Source organism: Charadrius vociferus, unplaced genomic scaffold (genome assembly GCF_000708025.1).
Source record: "Charadrius vociferus isolate BGI_N301 unplaced genomic scaffold, ASM70802v2 scaffold411, whole genome shotgun sequence".
NCBI lineage: Eukaryota > Metazoa > Chordata > Aves > Charadriiformes > Charadriidae > Charadrius > Charadrius vociferus.
Genome location: NW_009646935.1, coordinates 616614 through 635350, shown reverse-complemented (window position 1 = coordinate 635350; position 18737 = coordinate 616614). Strand labels below are relative to the sequence as shown.

The 18737-nt window shown below is 41.3% G+C and overlaps 1 protein-coding gene across 1 annotated transcript; it reads left to right on the top strand.

The window, feature by feature from the left end:
• Window positions 1-276: 276 nt before the first annotated feature.
• LHCGR (luteinizing hormone/choriogonadotropin receptor) lies at window positions 277-18328 on the top strand. The gene is made up of 11 exons (XM_009894854.1): window positions 277-332; window positions 1515-1586; window positions 4450-4524; window positions 6672-6746; window positions 7308-7382; window positions 7479-7556; window positions 10263-10331; window positions 10990-11064; window positions 12286-12471; window positions 14367-14447; window positions 16978-18328. The coding sequence occupies exons 1-11, from the start codon at window positions 277-279 to the stop codon at window positions 18224-18226; spliced, it is 2091 nt and encodes a 696-aa protein (XP_009893156.1). The 3' UTR covers window positions 18227-18328.
• Window positions 18329-18737: the final 409 nt, after the last annotated feature.

The following is an 18737-nucleotide window of genomic DNA, read 5'->3' as shown; positions in this document are numbered from 1 at the left end:
AGAGTATTGAGCCCTACTACAGGTTATCTCTACCTGTCTGTCCCCTCAGGGGCAAATACATTTTTCAAGACACGTGACTTCATTTCATTTCATTCCTAGGCCAGGTTGGACGGGGCTCTGAGCAACCTGGTCTAGTTGAAGATGCCCCTGCTCGTTGCAGGCGGGGTGAACTAGATGACCTTTAAAGGTCCCTTCCAACCCAAACTATTCTATGATTTCTGATTTAACCAAACCTCACACACAACACAACACGCCAGCATTCATCTAGAGACAGGTATGACCCAAACACAGTGGCGACAAAAACATACATATCCTTACGACATCCCTCTTAGGTAGGAAAGGATTATTATTCCCAGTTTATTGACAGGGAGTCGAGGTGTGAGGAAATGAAATTATTTGCCCCAAATCATATGGACTATTTGGAATATAGCTAGGAATTGTCTGCCAGGTTCCTTAGTACATCTAGATTTGTAACCCTAAAATATACATATGTGTGACAGCCTGCCATTATATTGTGTGGGCATGACGTGTGTATCTATACCAAAAATACATTTATATATATAAAAGTTGATAAACATTTTTAATTGCCTTCGTATAAAGGATTATGACAACAAAGCAAAAAAGTAGGTTATACGAATAGCATGGAAACATTTCAGTCAAAAAACCTTGAGGGGGAGGGGTTTAAGGATGGGAAACAAATGCCTCTGACTAGATATTTGTAATTATAAAGCAAAATGGAGCAATTATCTGTTTGCACAAAGATAATGTCTTGAAATATGTTAAATATTTTCCTATGGCCATTATCGGGGAGAGTGTGGTCACGGCTAGATAAATTGGCTGGTAAAAGTACTGTGATTCAGATGCGGAGTAGAATGGTAAAACAAAGATCTGTCTCCCACATCATTATTAATTTCTCAGTCAGAGTAACTAAAGAATTAAAAAGGAAAATACACATTTGCTTTTAATCAACTAACTACACTGATACAATTTGTTTAAAAAAAATCCCACTGTATCAGGCCTGATTTGGATTTCTTCTACACTTGTACGCAGCCAGAGCATTGCCAGTGAATTCTGGGTGCCACACTGCAACATTACAGGATACTGCTGGGAGGAGAATGTGGTCCAGAGAATGCAAAGATACTGTTCTATAGAGAAAGCTTTATGTGAGAACCACTTTTTATGAGGAACTAATTTTAAATAGCCTATAGCTTCCTTTGACAGTGAATGTACCAGCTCACTTCCACCAGGCTATTAATTTACTTAATAGGTTATGATTATTATTGATTTGATGGTGATTAGTCTCAGATTTATGCTGCTGAGGAACTGACCAAATATCCCTTGAATTCCATTTAGCTGAGATCAATGGTGAATGGATCAGGCCCCAGAGATAGAGAACTGCAGGCAAATAAAGTGGCCTTATGCTTTACTGTTTTTCTCCCTACCGTAATGGTACAATCCGTAAACAAGGAAAGCCCGTGCCTTACAATCCTTTCCTCCCTCTCTTCTTTTTTCAGATCGTTTACTCATCTCCCTGTAAAAGTAATCCCATCACACGCATTTGAAGGACTTAGAGATGCCTTCATCATGTAAGTTGACAACATTTTCCATAGGTTTTTCTTTAATTTCTTGTTAGACATTCTATCATAAACCTTCATCCCAAACAACATCTTTTCACAATAATGTGAAAACATGTTGCTAAAACATACTATTGGTGAAAAAAAACACTGGGGAAGGATAAACATAGCATTTCTTTTAAGCAGCATATAAAGATTCTTTGAAAAAGTGTGATTTATAACAGTTGTTTAACAGATCACATAATGAAATATTAATCACGTCAGAGAGAACTGGATAAAGCTTAATAGCTGATGATAGGAGCTTTTGATTGGCAGAGGAGATGATAGATTTCTGTCACCAAACATTACCACCGCAATGATAGCTATGGCATTCTGCGATTATGCATTTACAGAATACCCAAATAAGATACTTCTTTGGCATTTTGCACCAAGAGATAAGCTTGGCAGGGGATCAGTAGGACCGAACCCATTCTTGGATCTTTCGGTTTACAAGTGCTGTAATTTTGCACATCAGGTCCGTGTTGCTTCCCTCCCCCCCCGCCTCGGCTTGGTACCCGTTTTATAGCAAGGACTCCAGTCATAAGGCTCATCTGACCATTCTTGCCCTTGTTTCTGCTTTTATTCCAGCTGAAAGATGGCAGGCTTGAGTCTCCATTACTTATTATTTTTTTCTTTTATCTGCATTGAATGGTCTATAAAGGATGAAGCTGATGACACACCAGTGCAATGCAGAACAGGGGAATGACCTGCCCCAGAATCTAAGCAGCAGCACAAGTAATGCCACTTCTTATACTTTGCTTCACCTAGGAAAAACACATAGTGCACCTGATATTAATATATATATATATATTAGATCATACTTTATTTTCAAGGAAACAAAAAGAGAAATAAGAAACCCTTTTGTGGTACATTCTTGAAGGCAAAGACTTGAAGGATAAGGGTAATGCCAGTGCTTGAATAGACTCAATCGGGCTAGTTTAGCTTCTAGTGCCCATAGGTTAAACAATTTTGGCCAAATCATAAACTTATGTGTTCCTGTAGCTCTAGCAAGTAGAAAATAAGCTAAATTCTGCTGCATGTATTCCACTGCAATAAAGTATTATAGTACAATGCAATGATGCTGTATTCTTGCATTCCCTTGCATCTTAATGATTAATGAGAATTTATCATTTTCAGATGGGAGACTGACTTAAATCTACAGTTTCTCCTACCTGTAGGACTTGAGGCTAAACTTTCCCAAACTGTACGCATATACTGTTCTTCACCGAGAATTTTTTGTTCATTGACATTTTCCCTTCCATAAAGAGAATTTAATTGATTTCCTTGCATCCTTTTAATGTATCTCTCCAAATTAACTGCTTAGAAATCAATGTATTTGTCTGAAAGTAAATCTATAGAACACTTCATAGTTTTGTTGAGATTTAGTGTTACTTCAAAAAGCGTGTATTTTTAAATTATAAATCTCCAAATCATCTATTTGGCAACTCATCACCAACTGCAAATCAGATGACAAATTATTCTTACTGCCATAACTCATTCAAGCATATGTAAATAGGGAGCCAGTAGCAGACAGGAGGGAGCCCACGGAAGGACCATGTTTCAGACCCCAGACCTGAAAGACTAAGTTCTACGAGCAGTCACTGATCCCTCCCAGCCCATGAGTCTCTGAGGATCAGGCGCTCAGCAGGCCACTTGTTCTATATCCGTCTTTCATTTATGCAATACCAAAAATAACAGTCTCACTGAATTCTGATTATGGAAAAAATCATGAATATTTCTGTAAGAAATACATACATGTTTAATATAGGATTTCTAGTGTGCATCCCCCTTTGCCACCTACAAATGGAGAAAAGATTCATTCTGGTTTCAGGGGTTTTATATCAACACCAATAGGAATTGTTTTCTCGTAATTGTAATTGAAATAAGGTAACTCTCAGGACTGTGACAATACTGAGTCTGATTTTGTAGATGCATTCCAGTTGTTTAGAAAAGATTCTTTTCCTGACAGCGTATAATCTTGCATTTAGTTCGTGTGCCCTTCCAGTCAGTTCTGTCAAGAGAAAACACTGTTATGAAGACCTTTCCCCTATATATGCATCAATATATACTATTTACTTTTAGAAGTCAATTTTGTGTAGCCCCATTAATCTTAATCTAGCAAGCATTTAACAAGCATCAAATAAGTGGATCTTTTTTCCTCTATGTTCAAGCATTGGTTATTCTTAAGTACATGTGCGGAATAAGAGCATCAGCATATCAAGATCTGACAGTGCCTACAAAAAGTCATGTTGGTTGGTGTAATGATGAAAAAGAGCCGCTTCCTTTCAGTTTGCATGCATGTAATGAAAATGGCATTTAAATCTGAAAATTATTCATAAAGTGCGCTATATGCATATTTGTGTATTTCTGCATCTGTGGATTAGATGACCACAGTCCTGACTTAATAATAGTGTATGAAGCACCGTGAACATTATCTACATCCTTCCCCATGCAAATAAGCTCACTAAGTGCGACTAACGGTAAGAGAAAAAGACTCACAGGCTTGGGCTCACTCTGTTTACATTAGTTCTGGCCCTTAGTCACTACCTTACCTACAATTTACTGAGAAAATAGAGATTGGCTGTTACGGAGATGCTTCCTCCAAAGGGCTGGCATACCCCATTGCCAAGACAGCAAAAGGCTGGTCTCTGTCAAACCCTACCGGCACCTGCTCTCAAGATGTCTGTGGCGAGGCATGGACGCTGCTGCCAAACAAGAATTGAGGCGGGGGGAGGCTGAACAACTGTGCATAAAAGGAGGAAATACAAAGTAGAAAGCTGATTGCTGGTATCTTTTCTGTTAATGTATTGCTTTGTGTCTGCCTTTTTCATTATAGTGAAATCTCTCAGACTGACTCCCTGGAGAGAATAGAAGCAAGTGCGTTTGACAGCCTTCCCACGTTGTCCGAAATGTAAGCATCAATTAAAGAAAGGCACCCACGTTGGGATTTAGGATCATCAAGGAGTAAACAGTTTGCAGAGAAATATTCTTGGACCAAATCTTTCTCTAACTTCAGCTGGCTTTGGATTAGATCTATGATGAGAAACATTTCTCTCCAAAGTACCATATAAAATAGTGAACACTCTGTAAGGTCCTTGGAGATCTAAATCATGCAAAGACATCCATGCGTAGAAAGTCCCAATGCTATCAGTGAGCTCAACGACAGGAGTGGAGCTGCGTCTCTACTTCTGCCAGCACTGTCGAGCTTTCTAAGCTGGGAAATAATTCAAGATGACAACAGATGAGAAAAATCTTCCTTTTTGAAGATGCAGTTTTTAAAGTCCTACAGTATTTAAATACAGCTGCTTAGTATGCATAGCTCTTCTTTTGAGCGCTGAAATATTACTCAAACAGAACATGTACTGATTTTAAACTTGACCTGCATAGCACAGGCAACTGAGAGAGAGAGAGTTAAAGCAATGACTAGGAGAATGCTCTGAAATATTTAGTGAAATTGGAAACTATAAATCTGATTCAATATCTCATTACTGCCTTTTTCGCACATCATGATCAGCAAGTGGCTTAAAAATGGTGCAACTGAGTGAGGACAAATAAGTCTTTTTCTTTTTTCCTTATACGTGAACTCCACTGGAGCCAGTTACTTGCTCACCAAGCAAGAGAGAGAGTGTTATCCACTTCTGACTGGGTCCAACTTCCACTAGACTCAATGGCAGGCTTAGTGAAAGAATAACAGATTTGATTATGGATAGCTTGTCATTTGCTAAAACCAAAAAGCTAAGCAAGACCATTAAAGAACTACAGGAGGCTTGCAAGAAAACCTGTTTGAGTCTTGAATGCTCTTCAGGCCTCAGACTGTAAGGGCTTGATGTCCCCAGATGCACTCAAGACCATTTTCAATGGATGATCAGGGTAGGTGGGTTCAATGGCATTCTTGATTTGAATTCTTGTTGCAATTTCATATGCTAAAACATTTGAATTTTTTAAATCATGCATAGGGAGGGAGCTGGACTATGGCTATTGGGCTTTTATGCAAACATACATGTTTACCAGATAGTATAGCTGCAGAAAGTGCTCCTTGATTGAGAGGGTCTATCCCATTTTTTGGGCAACCACTAGCAAACAGTATTTCATAGAATCATTTAGGTTGGCAAAGACGCTTAAGATCAGAGTCCAACCATAAACCTAACACTGTCAAGTCCACCACTAAACCATATCCCTAAGCACCACATCTACATGCCTTACTTCCAGGGATGGTGACTCAACCACTTCCCTGGGCACCCTGTTCCAATGCTTGACGACCCTTTTGCTGAAGAAATTTTTCCTAATATCCAATCTAAACCTCCCCTGGTGCAACTTGAGGCCGTTTCCTCTCATCCTATCACTTGTTACCTGGGAAAAGCGACTGACCCCCACCTCTCACATACTTATCTCCATCTCCCAGTTTATGCTGATCTAAGCAGGCGTCTAGTCACTGCTCTAATAAAGACCATGGCACTCTAAGAGGTTAAACCATGTCAGGAACTGCATCTCCTGGCTTGGCAAAGCATCAGTAATATGATGGAAACAAGGTGTGATGCAAAGGGATCTGATCGCAGGGCAAGGACCAGGCACGCACACACATGCACAGAGCTGAGGCTCCTTGCTCAGCCCCACCTCCAGGACCACCAAGCGGAGGCACAGTCATCGTGACAGTAGCATGCTCATGCCTCTGAGCCCACGCGGTAAAGCAGAAGCTGAGCACATTAGGCATGCCATGAGCACAGAACACACATCCCAAAGAACCAGCAGATGATGGCAAAATGCTAACTGCCACCAGTGACCAGGATATCCACACCAGATCATCTCAGCTCAGTGAACCATGAGAATTCAGGAGCTGTTATCTTTTGTCAGCTACCTAACGATTACAGGCCATTTTTATTACCAGTCGTGCTTCAAAATGCACTCGTGGTATATTTTTAGGAAGTTTGTTAACAGCAGGAGAGCCTTCTGTGATATTGTGCACTTGACTGTTTTCTGACAAGGCCAATCACTAGCAAAATCCAGAACCCTCCCAAATGTATAACAATTATAATGCTAGGTTCTTTTCCCTCATTACAGATTAATCCTGAACACAAAAAATCTGTTGCATATCGAGGATGGAGCATTCAGAAACCTTCCAAGGCTAAAATACTTGTAAGAAAGCATTCTGTTTCTTTTCTGTTTGCCTGTTGGGTTTGTTTTGGTTTTTTTCCTCTAAAAGAGTCGACAAATTACAAAAAGGTGTATAAGAAAAAAAAGAAGCTTTTCATGCATTACAGTACACTAAAAGTACATACATCATTTACGATAGCTTTAATGGGCAGTTAACCAATAGCGAGGTCTTTCAGTAGGCAAGAAAATAAAGTAACCCGGGGCAGGGCAGTAATGGACAAAACAGTAGTGAAGTCTGCAAATTAGTTCTGCTAAGTGCTTGTTTCTAGAATAAAGCTTTCAGCTAGACAAGATACCATGCAAAAAGGGTAACTAAAATCTATTCCTTGTGCTTAATGTAGAGAGAACAGGACATTGCTTGAGGATGCTACAAAAATTAATTTTTACAGGTCTCACAAACACAATCGGAGCCTAGTTAGAAATTAAGGTATTTGTCACTCACCTTTAAATACATCATTAAACTCGTACCTACCAAGTTGGCTTCTTGTTGCATCCCCTCTGGTAATCTTTTCTCCTGCAAATAGGAATTATGCTTTTCTCTAGGAGCATTTGTAACACTGGAATAAGACAATTTCCAGACCTGACACAGATCTTCTCATTAGAAGCTCATTTTATTTTGTAAGTAGAGACCCAGCCTAACCCAGCTGTGAGTCTTTCCTGTCTTGTTCCTGGATCACTGACAAAAATACCTTTTTTTTTTTTCCCCTCCCAAAGGGAGCTCTGTGATAACCTGCGTATGACAACTATACCACAAAATGCTTTCCAGGGGATGAACAATGAATCGCTGACACTGTAAGTAAAATAGTCCTAGCTCCGGTTCCTTCTGTGAGGATAACAATTCTGCTGAGGACAGCAGCTCAACTTTATAAAAATCTTGCAATTAAGCCCCCTACAATACACGTCTATATTATGAGTTACATTTGGAACACTTAGGAAATAGAGGGGTGTTCTTCAAGCTGAAGACCAGGGTTTTATCCAAAAGCTAACTTCGCTTAGGAAAAAAAAAATGGGAGGAGGAATCCAAACCCTCATCTTTCATGCAATGCTGTTTTTAAAAATACCATCAACAGGGCATAAACTCCAAAAGCTGCGCTGGAGACCAAAGTCTCTCTCTTTCCTTTTTTTTTCTTTCCCTCCAAAATGTGTTTTCTTGAAATAGTGCTTTCAGGGACTGACCAGGCTGATACTACAGATCTAACGCTCCTGAGCTTCAGCTGCACAGGCTCCCACTGAAGAAGAGGAAGGGAGAGATGAAATTGGTACGAAGTACCGATGCTTGTTCTTACCCTGATTTCTCCTGACCCAACCTACGTCAATTCCCACCTTTTAGCAAACTGTGGATTCATTGCTACAGCCACCTGTGAGACAGGTGGACTTGATGCTAAGTGAGATGCCCCACCCGAGGAACAGAAAAAGCAGCAAAAAGCCAAGGTGAGGTGTCATCTGCCAGCACAAGAACCACGTATGGATTTTGCAGCACCCTTGTCCTCACAAAAACTTCCTCAAAGAAGTGCTGAAATAGGAAAAAAACGACAGACTGAGCCTCTCTTCAGGATGCAGCTGAAATTCAGGTCTCTCGAGGAAGGACCAGCTGAGCAACAGAGGGCAGCAGCAGGCCACCTACTTTGTGTTGTTGTCACAAAAACCAGTCTGGAGGCCAGTAAAGCCAACCTTTGCTGACAAGACTGATTTTTTTTAAAGGCAGAGACAAGTTGCCTCGAGACAAGTGTGTGCTAAAGCCCCCCGCACAAAGCTGCACGCATATTTACAGCCACAAATGAGCTGTGCACATGGGCAAGTACTGCAGTTGACTGGATTGGGCCCCTCATCAGGCTAATGTGCCAGCACGACAGTAATTTCGACACAGATTTTATGTATTGACCGGTACCTTCTGAAACCATTAGAGGCACTGAGCATAAACGTGATTGAAGACGACTCCATGCAATGTTAAAGAGGAGGAATTGCTTAGATTAGGGCATCATTTTATCTTACGAGCCTCTTCCCTACCAGCAAGTTCTCAAAATAACTTCAGCAAAATTATGATTCTGTTAATGGTGCAAGAAAATGAACATACAAGAGATGGAGAAAGATGCTTCACATTTTTACTGTCACCCTAAAGTGTAATAAATGAGAGGGAGTCTAACTCAGTCAGGAAACAGCCAAAGATCATTTTTCTGCCATCCTTTTGTGATAAGGAGCTCACCGCAAGAAAAAAAGAATTACTTTATCAGCAGCTGTCTAATAGTAGAGCTACATGTTAACTCCACCCCATGCGGTTAACTGTAATTAGCTGAAGTAATTCCAGTTGTCGCAGTGTGGTCTGGTGAAACACAAGTAATCTATGAAGGTGTAAAGTCAGCCTGCAGTCATATTTTGCACTACAAATAGCTACTTTAGTCTTTCCAACATTTAGTGTTTCATGTGGATGGGGAATCAATCCTACATAACATTGTGTTTTTTAAGCAAATCACTGATTTCAGCATTGTGCTGGGATAGACCCCTTCTATCAGATGTAGCCAGGCACTCCCCACACTTCCAGCTTTTCTTGGGAGCAGGTTCTATAGTCCCAGTTTCTGCTCTCCCAAAAACGAGTGGAAAAGCAACAACAGAACTTTGTGTAATTTATAAACTGAGCCAAATTTTCCATTAGGGCTTAATATTAAAGAAAAAAAAAATCACTATATACAGATGATTATATTGAAATTACATTGGAAACATTAACTTAATATGACAAATGGATTTTTCTCAGTGAAATCCGACCCACAGGTTAGATATCCTAATGCAGGAAAGGAGCTGGACTTCAGGTGGAGCAGAGAGCCCAGCCTTACGTTTCTGGCCCCAGGGTGGGCAATCAAGAACCCAGGGTGGAACCAAGTGTCCCTCTGCAGCACAGGGGACAGCAAGGTTTCCACAGCACAAGTGGAGCCTGGCAGCAGTACTTTGGACGAGCTGATAGCTCACTGACCGCTAGATGATGCACGACTCACCCCTGCCTCTCCATAAAGCTGTCTCAGGCTGCTGGAAGATTTGTCTGTCTGCAGAGGATCTGCAATCCAGCAGCACCCTCTGGGCTTTAGAGTTGCTTTCCTCTTCTCTAGCCCTTGCAGTCTTCCATTTACACGTGCTGACACCACAAAATCCAGGTCTTCTGCCTCCAGGTTGTTGTCTGCATGCCAGGAGCTTACCTGGACTCGTGTCTTGTTTCTGCATCACAGCCCAAGGTAGGCACAGGTGAGCCCCTCGGAGGAAGAAAGAGCTGTAAGTAAGCAGAAGTTCTCTTCAACAGCTAAACAGGAAGGTGCTTAGGGAATTTAAGCTGCAATTTTATCTTAATTTTAGAGTTAATGCAAGTCACGCAGTAGTTACCTATGTTCTTTGTGAGCCAGACCCTCTAATCATTAAAATGAATGCAGCATTAAGATTTGAAACCTGTAGTACAGAACATAATCTCGTCTTTTCCAAATCTTTATCCCCTGCATGTTTTTTTTTAATCCCCAGCAAATTATATAAAAATGGATTTGAAGATATCCACAGCCATGCCTTCAATGGGACAAAGCTGAATCAACTGTGAGTATGTTTCCCCTCCTCAGTGTTTTTCTCAAGCAGTAAATAATAGTTCAAATGCAGTCAAAGGCTCTTCCTTCAGCTTAACTTAACTTTAATCTTGCATTTCCTGATGCCCGTTAGAAAACTGCATGTTTCAGTGTCATTGCAACTCCGTTGTTAATCCTACAGCACTTACTGCTTTTTCTGAAACACCGTCCCTTAGAACGCTGCAGTTTTGGTGAGAAAAGCTCATCATTTTTAATAAAATTTAATAAATTCTGAAACTGAGCAGCAATAGTGGAAAGCTTGAAACCATAGCCCAAACTTAGGAACCTACATTTTACATTTGGAAATAGCCACTCGTTTTTAATCACTCTCACACACTCTGGGATTAACCTCTTGGTTCGGGCAGCCCAGTTTGGGCTACTGCAGTGAAGGAACCAGACTGGTTGGTCCTGGTTTAAATCAGAAGAAATTGGAAATTATCAGAATTAAGTGGAGATTATGATAGTCTGATGGCATCAGCGGAAGGAAAGGTCACATCAGAATTACGAGCCAGACACTGCAACAGCAGCCGCTGTGCTGGGAGAGAGGATCGAGAGGAAATAGGCAGGCAGAAGAAACCAAAAAAGGGTTATTCTAAACTACAGATGTAAAGAGTTAATGTTTGATTCCACAGAATCCTGAAGGACAATAAGAACCTCAGGCGGATACACAACGATGCCCTGAGAGGGGCCACAGGGCCAGACGTCCTGTAAGTACCCACCACTCTGTCACCTGGGTTTATAGGAGTCCCACAGGAACTGCGCTGTGTTACGTGGGCTGCATCATCTCAGCAAACATGGGCTTTAAATCTGGAAGGAGACTTGATCTTTTATCCTCTGCTTGCAAAATGGAAACCCACCAATGAGATGCCATGAAATTACAGGTCGGAAGGCACAGTTTGCACCATGACAAATAGTCCACCACAACAATAGACACAAAAAAAACCCCAGTTCTAGCATTGGCATTGCCCTCTGCCCCTTAGATATTTCATCCTTTGCTTTATTTGAGTCAGATCCTCCTGATCCTACCCTTGTGCCTTATATTCTGATATTACCAATAACTTGTCTTTTGGTAGGACGACCGTGTTTTTACAAGATTTTATTTATAATTTTGTTATAAAAAGCTGACTGCATGCTATAAGCCTGTGCTGAATAAAACACATTATTATCATCCTCATGCTTTATTAATCAAGTACTTACTGGAGGGCTGCACTGGCTGTAACTCCATGCAATAAAACACAATGGGTGGCTCTGTAAATAGCACTCTGTGCCTCACGTGCCATTCACGTTGCTTTTACTGGTGCTTTACAGTACATGGCATTACTAATATGACTTTCACAATTGTAGCCTTTTCCCCCCCCGCTCTTTAATAGCCTCACTCTGAAAATTCTTGGTCATGTTGATGGCCTTTCCTCACACAAACAGGCCCCCTGAAGTTACTCTAAGACAAACTGCTTAAGTTTGTCTTGGCAAAAGTGATGGACTCTTACATGTTTTAATGAATAACCATTAATTAAAAGCTTCCTGGCCAAGAAGATAGACAGGAGGGTGTCCTACCTGTTAAACTGGCTGGAGAGTCATGTTCTCCCACTTTCTCTCCCTTTCCCTGACCTAAAGATCCATCACTTGCTCTGTGCATGGTGCCTTTCAAATGGAGAGGTCAGAGGACAACCCCTGGCATTTGGTGGGTTTTGATTTCTCCAGCACAAAGCAAGCTTCTTGCCACACTGGGGCTGCTGGGCCACAGGGATGTTCCTACCCCACTGCTCTGCAGTTTCACAGACCGTGTTTCTGAGCTGGGTATCAGGTGCTGAAGTGGCTTTGCAGATTTAGACCTTTGTGAAAAACCAAGTCGCTGTTACCTACCATTGTGTTTTGGTGGTATTTTTATATGTATGAAAAGAAAAGAGAATGCTCTCTTTATTTTTCAGGGATATTTCTTCAACGGCGCTGGAGTCCCTGCCTAGTTACGGGCTCGAGGCCATTCAAGTCTTAAATGCAACGTCATCTTACTCGTTAAAGAGACTGCCACCGCTGGATAAATTCAGCAGTCTTCTGGAAGCTGTTCTAACGTATCCCAGCCACTGCTGTGCTTTTCGAAATCTAAGGACAGATAAGTAAGTCTGAATAGTACATTATTGCATTGCAGTACTTCAGAAGCTCCAAAGTAGCAATTCTGCTCTATTCAGCTCACAAGGTTTGATTATCCTTATTCCGCTTATAAGGAAGCTGTGGTACGTAGCAAGGCCTTGCACAAAACAACAGATCTTAGCTAAAGCCAGGAAAATTATTTTCATTTATTTTTTAACAGAAACAGATCTCATCCTGTGCCCAGGTTCTGCCAGCAGGAACATTATTCTAAAGTTTGCTTAAAGCTTATGTTTTTCTTGGTATTTCAATAAAAAAAAAAAGCAGCCTACTGGTTCATCGAAGATCTACCTCCATCAATAGGATGTTGTCCTTTTAAAAAAAAAAAAAAAAGGGAAGGACCACCCCCTGTAGCCTTTAGCCATGTAGCTTATTTCATGCAGGGGATATGATGACCTTGTAGAAAAAGCAGGCTTTCAAAAGCCAAAATTAGGACCTGACACGAGCCTACAGAAAGAGGTTACTCAGTTTAGTTCCAGTGCTTTCAGATAACAACAGGCAGTATCGTTCTCCCTAGAATTGGAAACTGTGGTACAGAGAAAGCTTTGCATCTGCTAATTCAGGGCAGGCACTCTGAGACAACTGGAGCTAATTTTTCAGCATTTTTCTTTCAAAGAAATCAACTCTCAGTTGGCTTTAGGCAGCCAAAGCAACTCCAAATTACTTTAGTTGAAGCTGTGAGGATGCCACACTTCTCGTCTGTCTCAAATAAAAGCTACAGAAAAGATGGAGCTGTCATTTGTGGGAAACCTGATCTGTGTGACTCGCATGCCATCACATCAGGACTGCATTGCAAAGGCAGGAAGAGAGTCAAATTCTTTAGGGTAAAATTAGGGGTGATGCTATGCTTTCTCTGCCTATCTCATTTTACTCATTGGTTCCTGCTTCTGCAAGTGTAGAGCAAAGATCCTACAATCAAAGGTTTCCATTGCTACCAAACTCCGATTCAGTCCTCAGACCAAATATTCTTGAGATTTCTGGCTTACAGTTATGGTGTGCTCACTCCCTGCACCATGCAAGAGAGGTGGAAGGAAGCGTTCAGATCCCTAGACCTTCTTCCACTGGCCTGAGTGGTGGGAGGGGAGCAGGTTATACCACATCTTCAAAAAACTACAAGAAAAAACAACTTCTGATGCAATTCCATTACTTATAAGCATCACATAGGAGCTTAGATTGGTATCTTATTTCTGTCATTATACATAAAACTTTCTATAAGTTTCCAGGTGTCTGATTCTCTTAAGAGTACACAAAAGAGCTTCGTGTTTTCGATGGCTCTTTCTACTGTCACAGCAATGAGGTCAAGACAAAGCCATTTCCATTTGCACCAGTGGAGTACCTGGCCCATACTTTCAAAGCTTCAAAAACGTATTTGGCAAAATCTCTGTTGTCTTTCAACTTGTATTTTTCAAATTGCTTTACTTCCAGCATGTAGTCTACCTCCAGATCCCAAATAGTTATTAAAATAAGAGTATCTTGCCAGAATCCCAGCATTTGTTAACGTGAACTTCTCTAACAGCCAGGACAACTGCTACCATTCATGCTGGTGGAGAACCCGGCCCACTTCAATACAATATTTCATGAGGCAAAATATACCTTTTAATTCCAGCTCAGCTTATTTCACTATAAAAAAAAATACATCATAAACAAAAATGGAGCTGAAAGACCATCCTTACACCCCACCATGAGGTACTGCCTACTGTCGCAGTATTTGAAGCCTTCTCCTCCCCTCTTCCAGAGGTCTACATGAATGTTCGCAGTGCTGTGAGGCCAGCTCTAGCTTACCTTACACATCTGTGAAGATCATTTGCAGAGATGAGAATTTGGCCAAAATCCAGACTGAACTTTCTTTTCATCCTTCTTTCAGACAAAATTCCTTGCTTTCCATTTTTGACAACTTCTCCAAAGAGTGTGAAAGCACCATGAAGAAACCAACTAATGAAATATTGTAAGTACCTCTCTGCATACAGATGCTGGAAGTAGCAAATACAGACCTCTCCCTCTTGCTGTTCATGTGTTTTTTCTAGAACAGCATGTCTTTTGCTGCCAATTCAGTCACCCTTACAAGTTGCACAGTGCTAATTTTACTATCGTTAAACCAAGATTTGCGATTTTGATGTTCAAAAGGAAAGGAAGAAAAACCTAATTTTATGAGCTTTACTCACTCCAGCTTCTCTTCTGAGTTCTTGAAAGACTTTCAAAACAGTGATTAAATATTTAAGAAATTTAATGGCCTGCATAGAGACTTTTCATGCCCCAAGACAATTGCAGTTGTTTGTGTGATTCAAAGAAGAGCTGTTACTGTTAACATTTCTCTGCCTATAGAAAAGACAATTAGAAGTCAGTAGTTTTCCATGGTAGAAACAGAGCCCCCGACTTAGAATTTTGATGACCCTATGCAATTGGTTTACCTCTTCCAGTTGTGTCTTTCCACATACTCATGATTCTGTTTGACAGTGTTCAGTGGGACAATGAGAAAGACTAACATCAAAACTATTGTGTTGGCCATGCTGGATGACACAGCCTCTAAACCAGTATTTAATGGAGAAGTTTAATAATTTGCTACTATCCATCCCTCTACAGCTAAATGGGTGACCTTGGGACTTCTCATCAGCCCTGATGAGAGCATTGTAAAGTCTAGAAAAAACAAGGTTATGGTCACAAAATTCCAACAGATAAATACAGCTGAAATGTGATTGATTCATTGGGATACTGACTTCCTTGGACATTATCTTGATTGCTGGTTGGTGAGGCTTCCTTCATTTGCCGTTTGGTTTTATTTGGCCTTTTGTAAAGCAACAGCTGCCTTGATTCTCTTGTCACTGCCTCTTACTTGCTGCCTGCCTGCAGCACCTTCAAGCGCCTCGCTTCATCAGTCCTGTCCACTCCACTCCTAACTGCAAAACTGAAGCACTTCAGGACCACAAAAAGGCAAAGTCCAGGCAGTCAACAAGACTGAGAATATACTGCCTCTATCAGGGGTGGCTGTGGGGAGAAGCAAGGTGAGGCAAGGAGGTAAACACAGAGCATTAGATCACATTATAAAGGCAAGGGAAGTAACACCCCAGTGAGGAATATGATCACACAAATCACTAGTGCCTACGACAGAGTAATCCCCCTGTTTCGGATTAACATCTGTTGCACTCCTGCTGTGCATTAAATAGTCTGCCTAGACTATCGGCTCCTGAACCCTTTTGCTTTGGTAAGTCCCAATCACAGCAATTCTTTGAGCAGACATTATATTTAGCAAAGGGAAGGAAGGTCATGATTCATGGGCTGACAGGATGCAAGTTGAAAAGTTTGGTAACCACAGCAGAAATCAGCTGAACGTCCTGAGCTCTTATTAGAAGAAAAAAACAGCTTGCACATGGCAGCATGTTTACATGGCCTTGCAGAAAATCACAATCTTTATTTATTAATAGAGTCAAACATATTCCCTGCTCTTCCAGTTTAACCTAGGCAAGTAAAAGCAAGATATTGGGCAGTTTTTAATGTAAGGAGAGAAGAGTTAGGGTAATAAGACTGGGAAGTTATTTGCCCAAGAGGAATAGCTGAAAAGCAGCTCAGCTTCATTTGCCAGTTAAGACCCTGTCTCAAAAAATAGTTTAATGTACATGCTTCAGCAGGTATGAAGATTCAAGTGTGTATTTAAGTTATCTGAAAGCTACCAGTTTTCTGAAGAGTTGTCCTCAATAGCAATGCTTTCCAAGTCTCACAGTGCAGACTGAGTGTTTGCCCACCAAACACTCACAGTTGAGATGACTGGATAGTTGTGCCATAGGTACCTGTCCTGGCAGGGAATCATAAGGGACACCGCTTGTTTTTAATGTGTTTCTTCTTTCGTAGGCTTATCCCCACACTAATGATGTCCTGGAGATTAGAGAGATCTACTTTAACATCTAGAGACACTTATAATTAGGCACTGGATCCAGTCTAAACTTAATATATTCCTGGCCATTGACATTATCTAGTTAACCATGCACTTCTACTCCGCACAACATCAAATTCCTCAGCACTTCCCACGTCATACATAGTCTCAGGACTTTGTTTGATAAGGGAGGTAAGGGTGCACAGTTAAAATCCTTAGGTTACTTAAGTGTGGCTTCTCTAACTGTCGATAAACCTATATGTATCAAACCTATAATCCATCAATTTGAGAGTTACTGTAGTTTGAACTGCAGTCTGCTGGCAGCATGAGAAAGCTGGCTTGCTTACAAAGCAATGAAGTACTTACAAATAAGTAAGTTGTATAAGAAAGCATTCCCAGGGATGTGACTATGAACTCTGCTGCTCCCCATGGCTGCTACCCAAACAAAAGGCATCCCTACAAGGCTTCATTATTTGTAAACACGCTGTAGAAACACATCTAGGAGGTAACTGTTTTAAAACAACTGTTATCTGTTGTGTTTTATAAAAGAGTGCAAGCCACATGTAACAAATAGCTCACTTCTACGTGTGGGGGGTTGTTTTTTTAATAGTTACAGAGATGACTCTTACAACGCATCACTGTGGTCAGCAGAAAAGAACATGTACCTGTTCACAACAGATGAAGAAACCTCTCCTTACAGCTACTCAGCCGTTTTCGATGACAGCGAAATGACTGGCTTTGACTTTGAGTATGACTTTTGTCAGCCGAAGATACTCACATGCACTCCTGAACCAGATGCATTTAATCCCTGCGAAGACATTCTGGGATACAGCTTTCTCAGAGTCCTGATCTGGTTTATAAACATCCTTGCCATTGCTGGCAATTTCACTGTACTCCTTGTTCTCATAACTAGCCATTACAAGCTCACTGTTCCTCGCTTCCTCATGTGCAACCTCTCCTTTGCTGATTTTTGCATGGGACTTTATCTGCTGCTCATTGCTTCTGTTGATGCCCAGACAAGCGGTCAGTACTACAACCACGCAATAGACTGGCAAACAGGCAGCGGCTGCAGTACTGCTGGCTTTTTCACCGTGTTTGCAAGCGAGCTCTCGGTGTACACGCTAACGGTGATCACTATAGAAAGGTGGCATACGATCACCTACGCCATGCAGCTGGACCGAAAGCTACGACTGAGGCACGCCGTGCCTATCATGCTCGGTGGCTGGATATTCTCCATTTTAATAGCAGTGCTGCCTCTCCTCGGGGTCAGCAGTTACATGAAGGTCAGCATTTGTTTACCTATGGATATCGAAACGGGTCTGTCCCAAGCCTACATACTGCTGATCTTAGTGCTAAACGTTGTTGCCTTCATTGTCATTTGTGCTTGCTACATTAAGATTTACATTGCTGTTCAGAATCCAGAGCTGGTAGCTGCCAATAAAGATACCAAGGTCGCCAAGAGAATGGCAATACTGATCTTCACGGATTTTACCTGCATGGCCCCCATCTCCTTTTTTGCCATATCTGCTGCCTTTAAAGTACCTCTCATCACAGTGACAAACTCCAAGATCTTGCTGGTTTTATTTTACCCTCTGAACTCCTGTGCAAACCCATTTCTCTACGCAATTTTCACCAAAGCATTTCGAAGAGACTTCTTTCTATTGATGAGCAAGCTTGGTTGCTGCAAGAACCGAGCAGAGCTTTACCGGATGAACTATTTCTCTGCTTATACCTCCAACTGCAAGAACGGCAGCTCAGCCCCTGGCCCCAGCAAAGCCTCGCAAGCACTGCTGCTCTTGTCGGCGTTAGAGAAGCCATATCCTGCAGTACGAGACAAGATGTCTTGCAATGAAAATTAAACCAGAGAGCCAATAGATGCGGCACTTTGCAAGGCCAGCTGTAATTATTCTAGTGACTAGGGATTATTTTATAATATCTTGAACATTTCACAATAAATAAAAGTGCCAATTGATAATTCTTATGCAACACAGGCGTTCTGATGTGCAAAGTGATATTTTCCCTTTTCTGCTTTTGTAATGATGGTCACCTTCGGTGCCTATTAGGCAAAACTCTTCTTTGGGGGGACCCAAGGAAACCCAGGAATAGTCAAGGTGCTCTTGAAGTTAACAGGTACTGCAGTGACTGCAGTCTGGCTCCTTTTTCTCCAGATCTGCTTCCCTGGGGTATTTAAAGCCTGTCTACCTTTCTACCTTTCATGCCTTCTTTTTCCATTCCGATCAGCTATGCTGGCATTGTTGGGTTAAAGAAAGGGACACTAAACTAGATGTCTCCCTTCATTTCATCAACAGAAATTTCCAATTACACAGCCACCTACACCCGGTTAAAGAACAGCGTTCAAGCGGTAGGTTG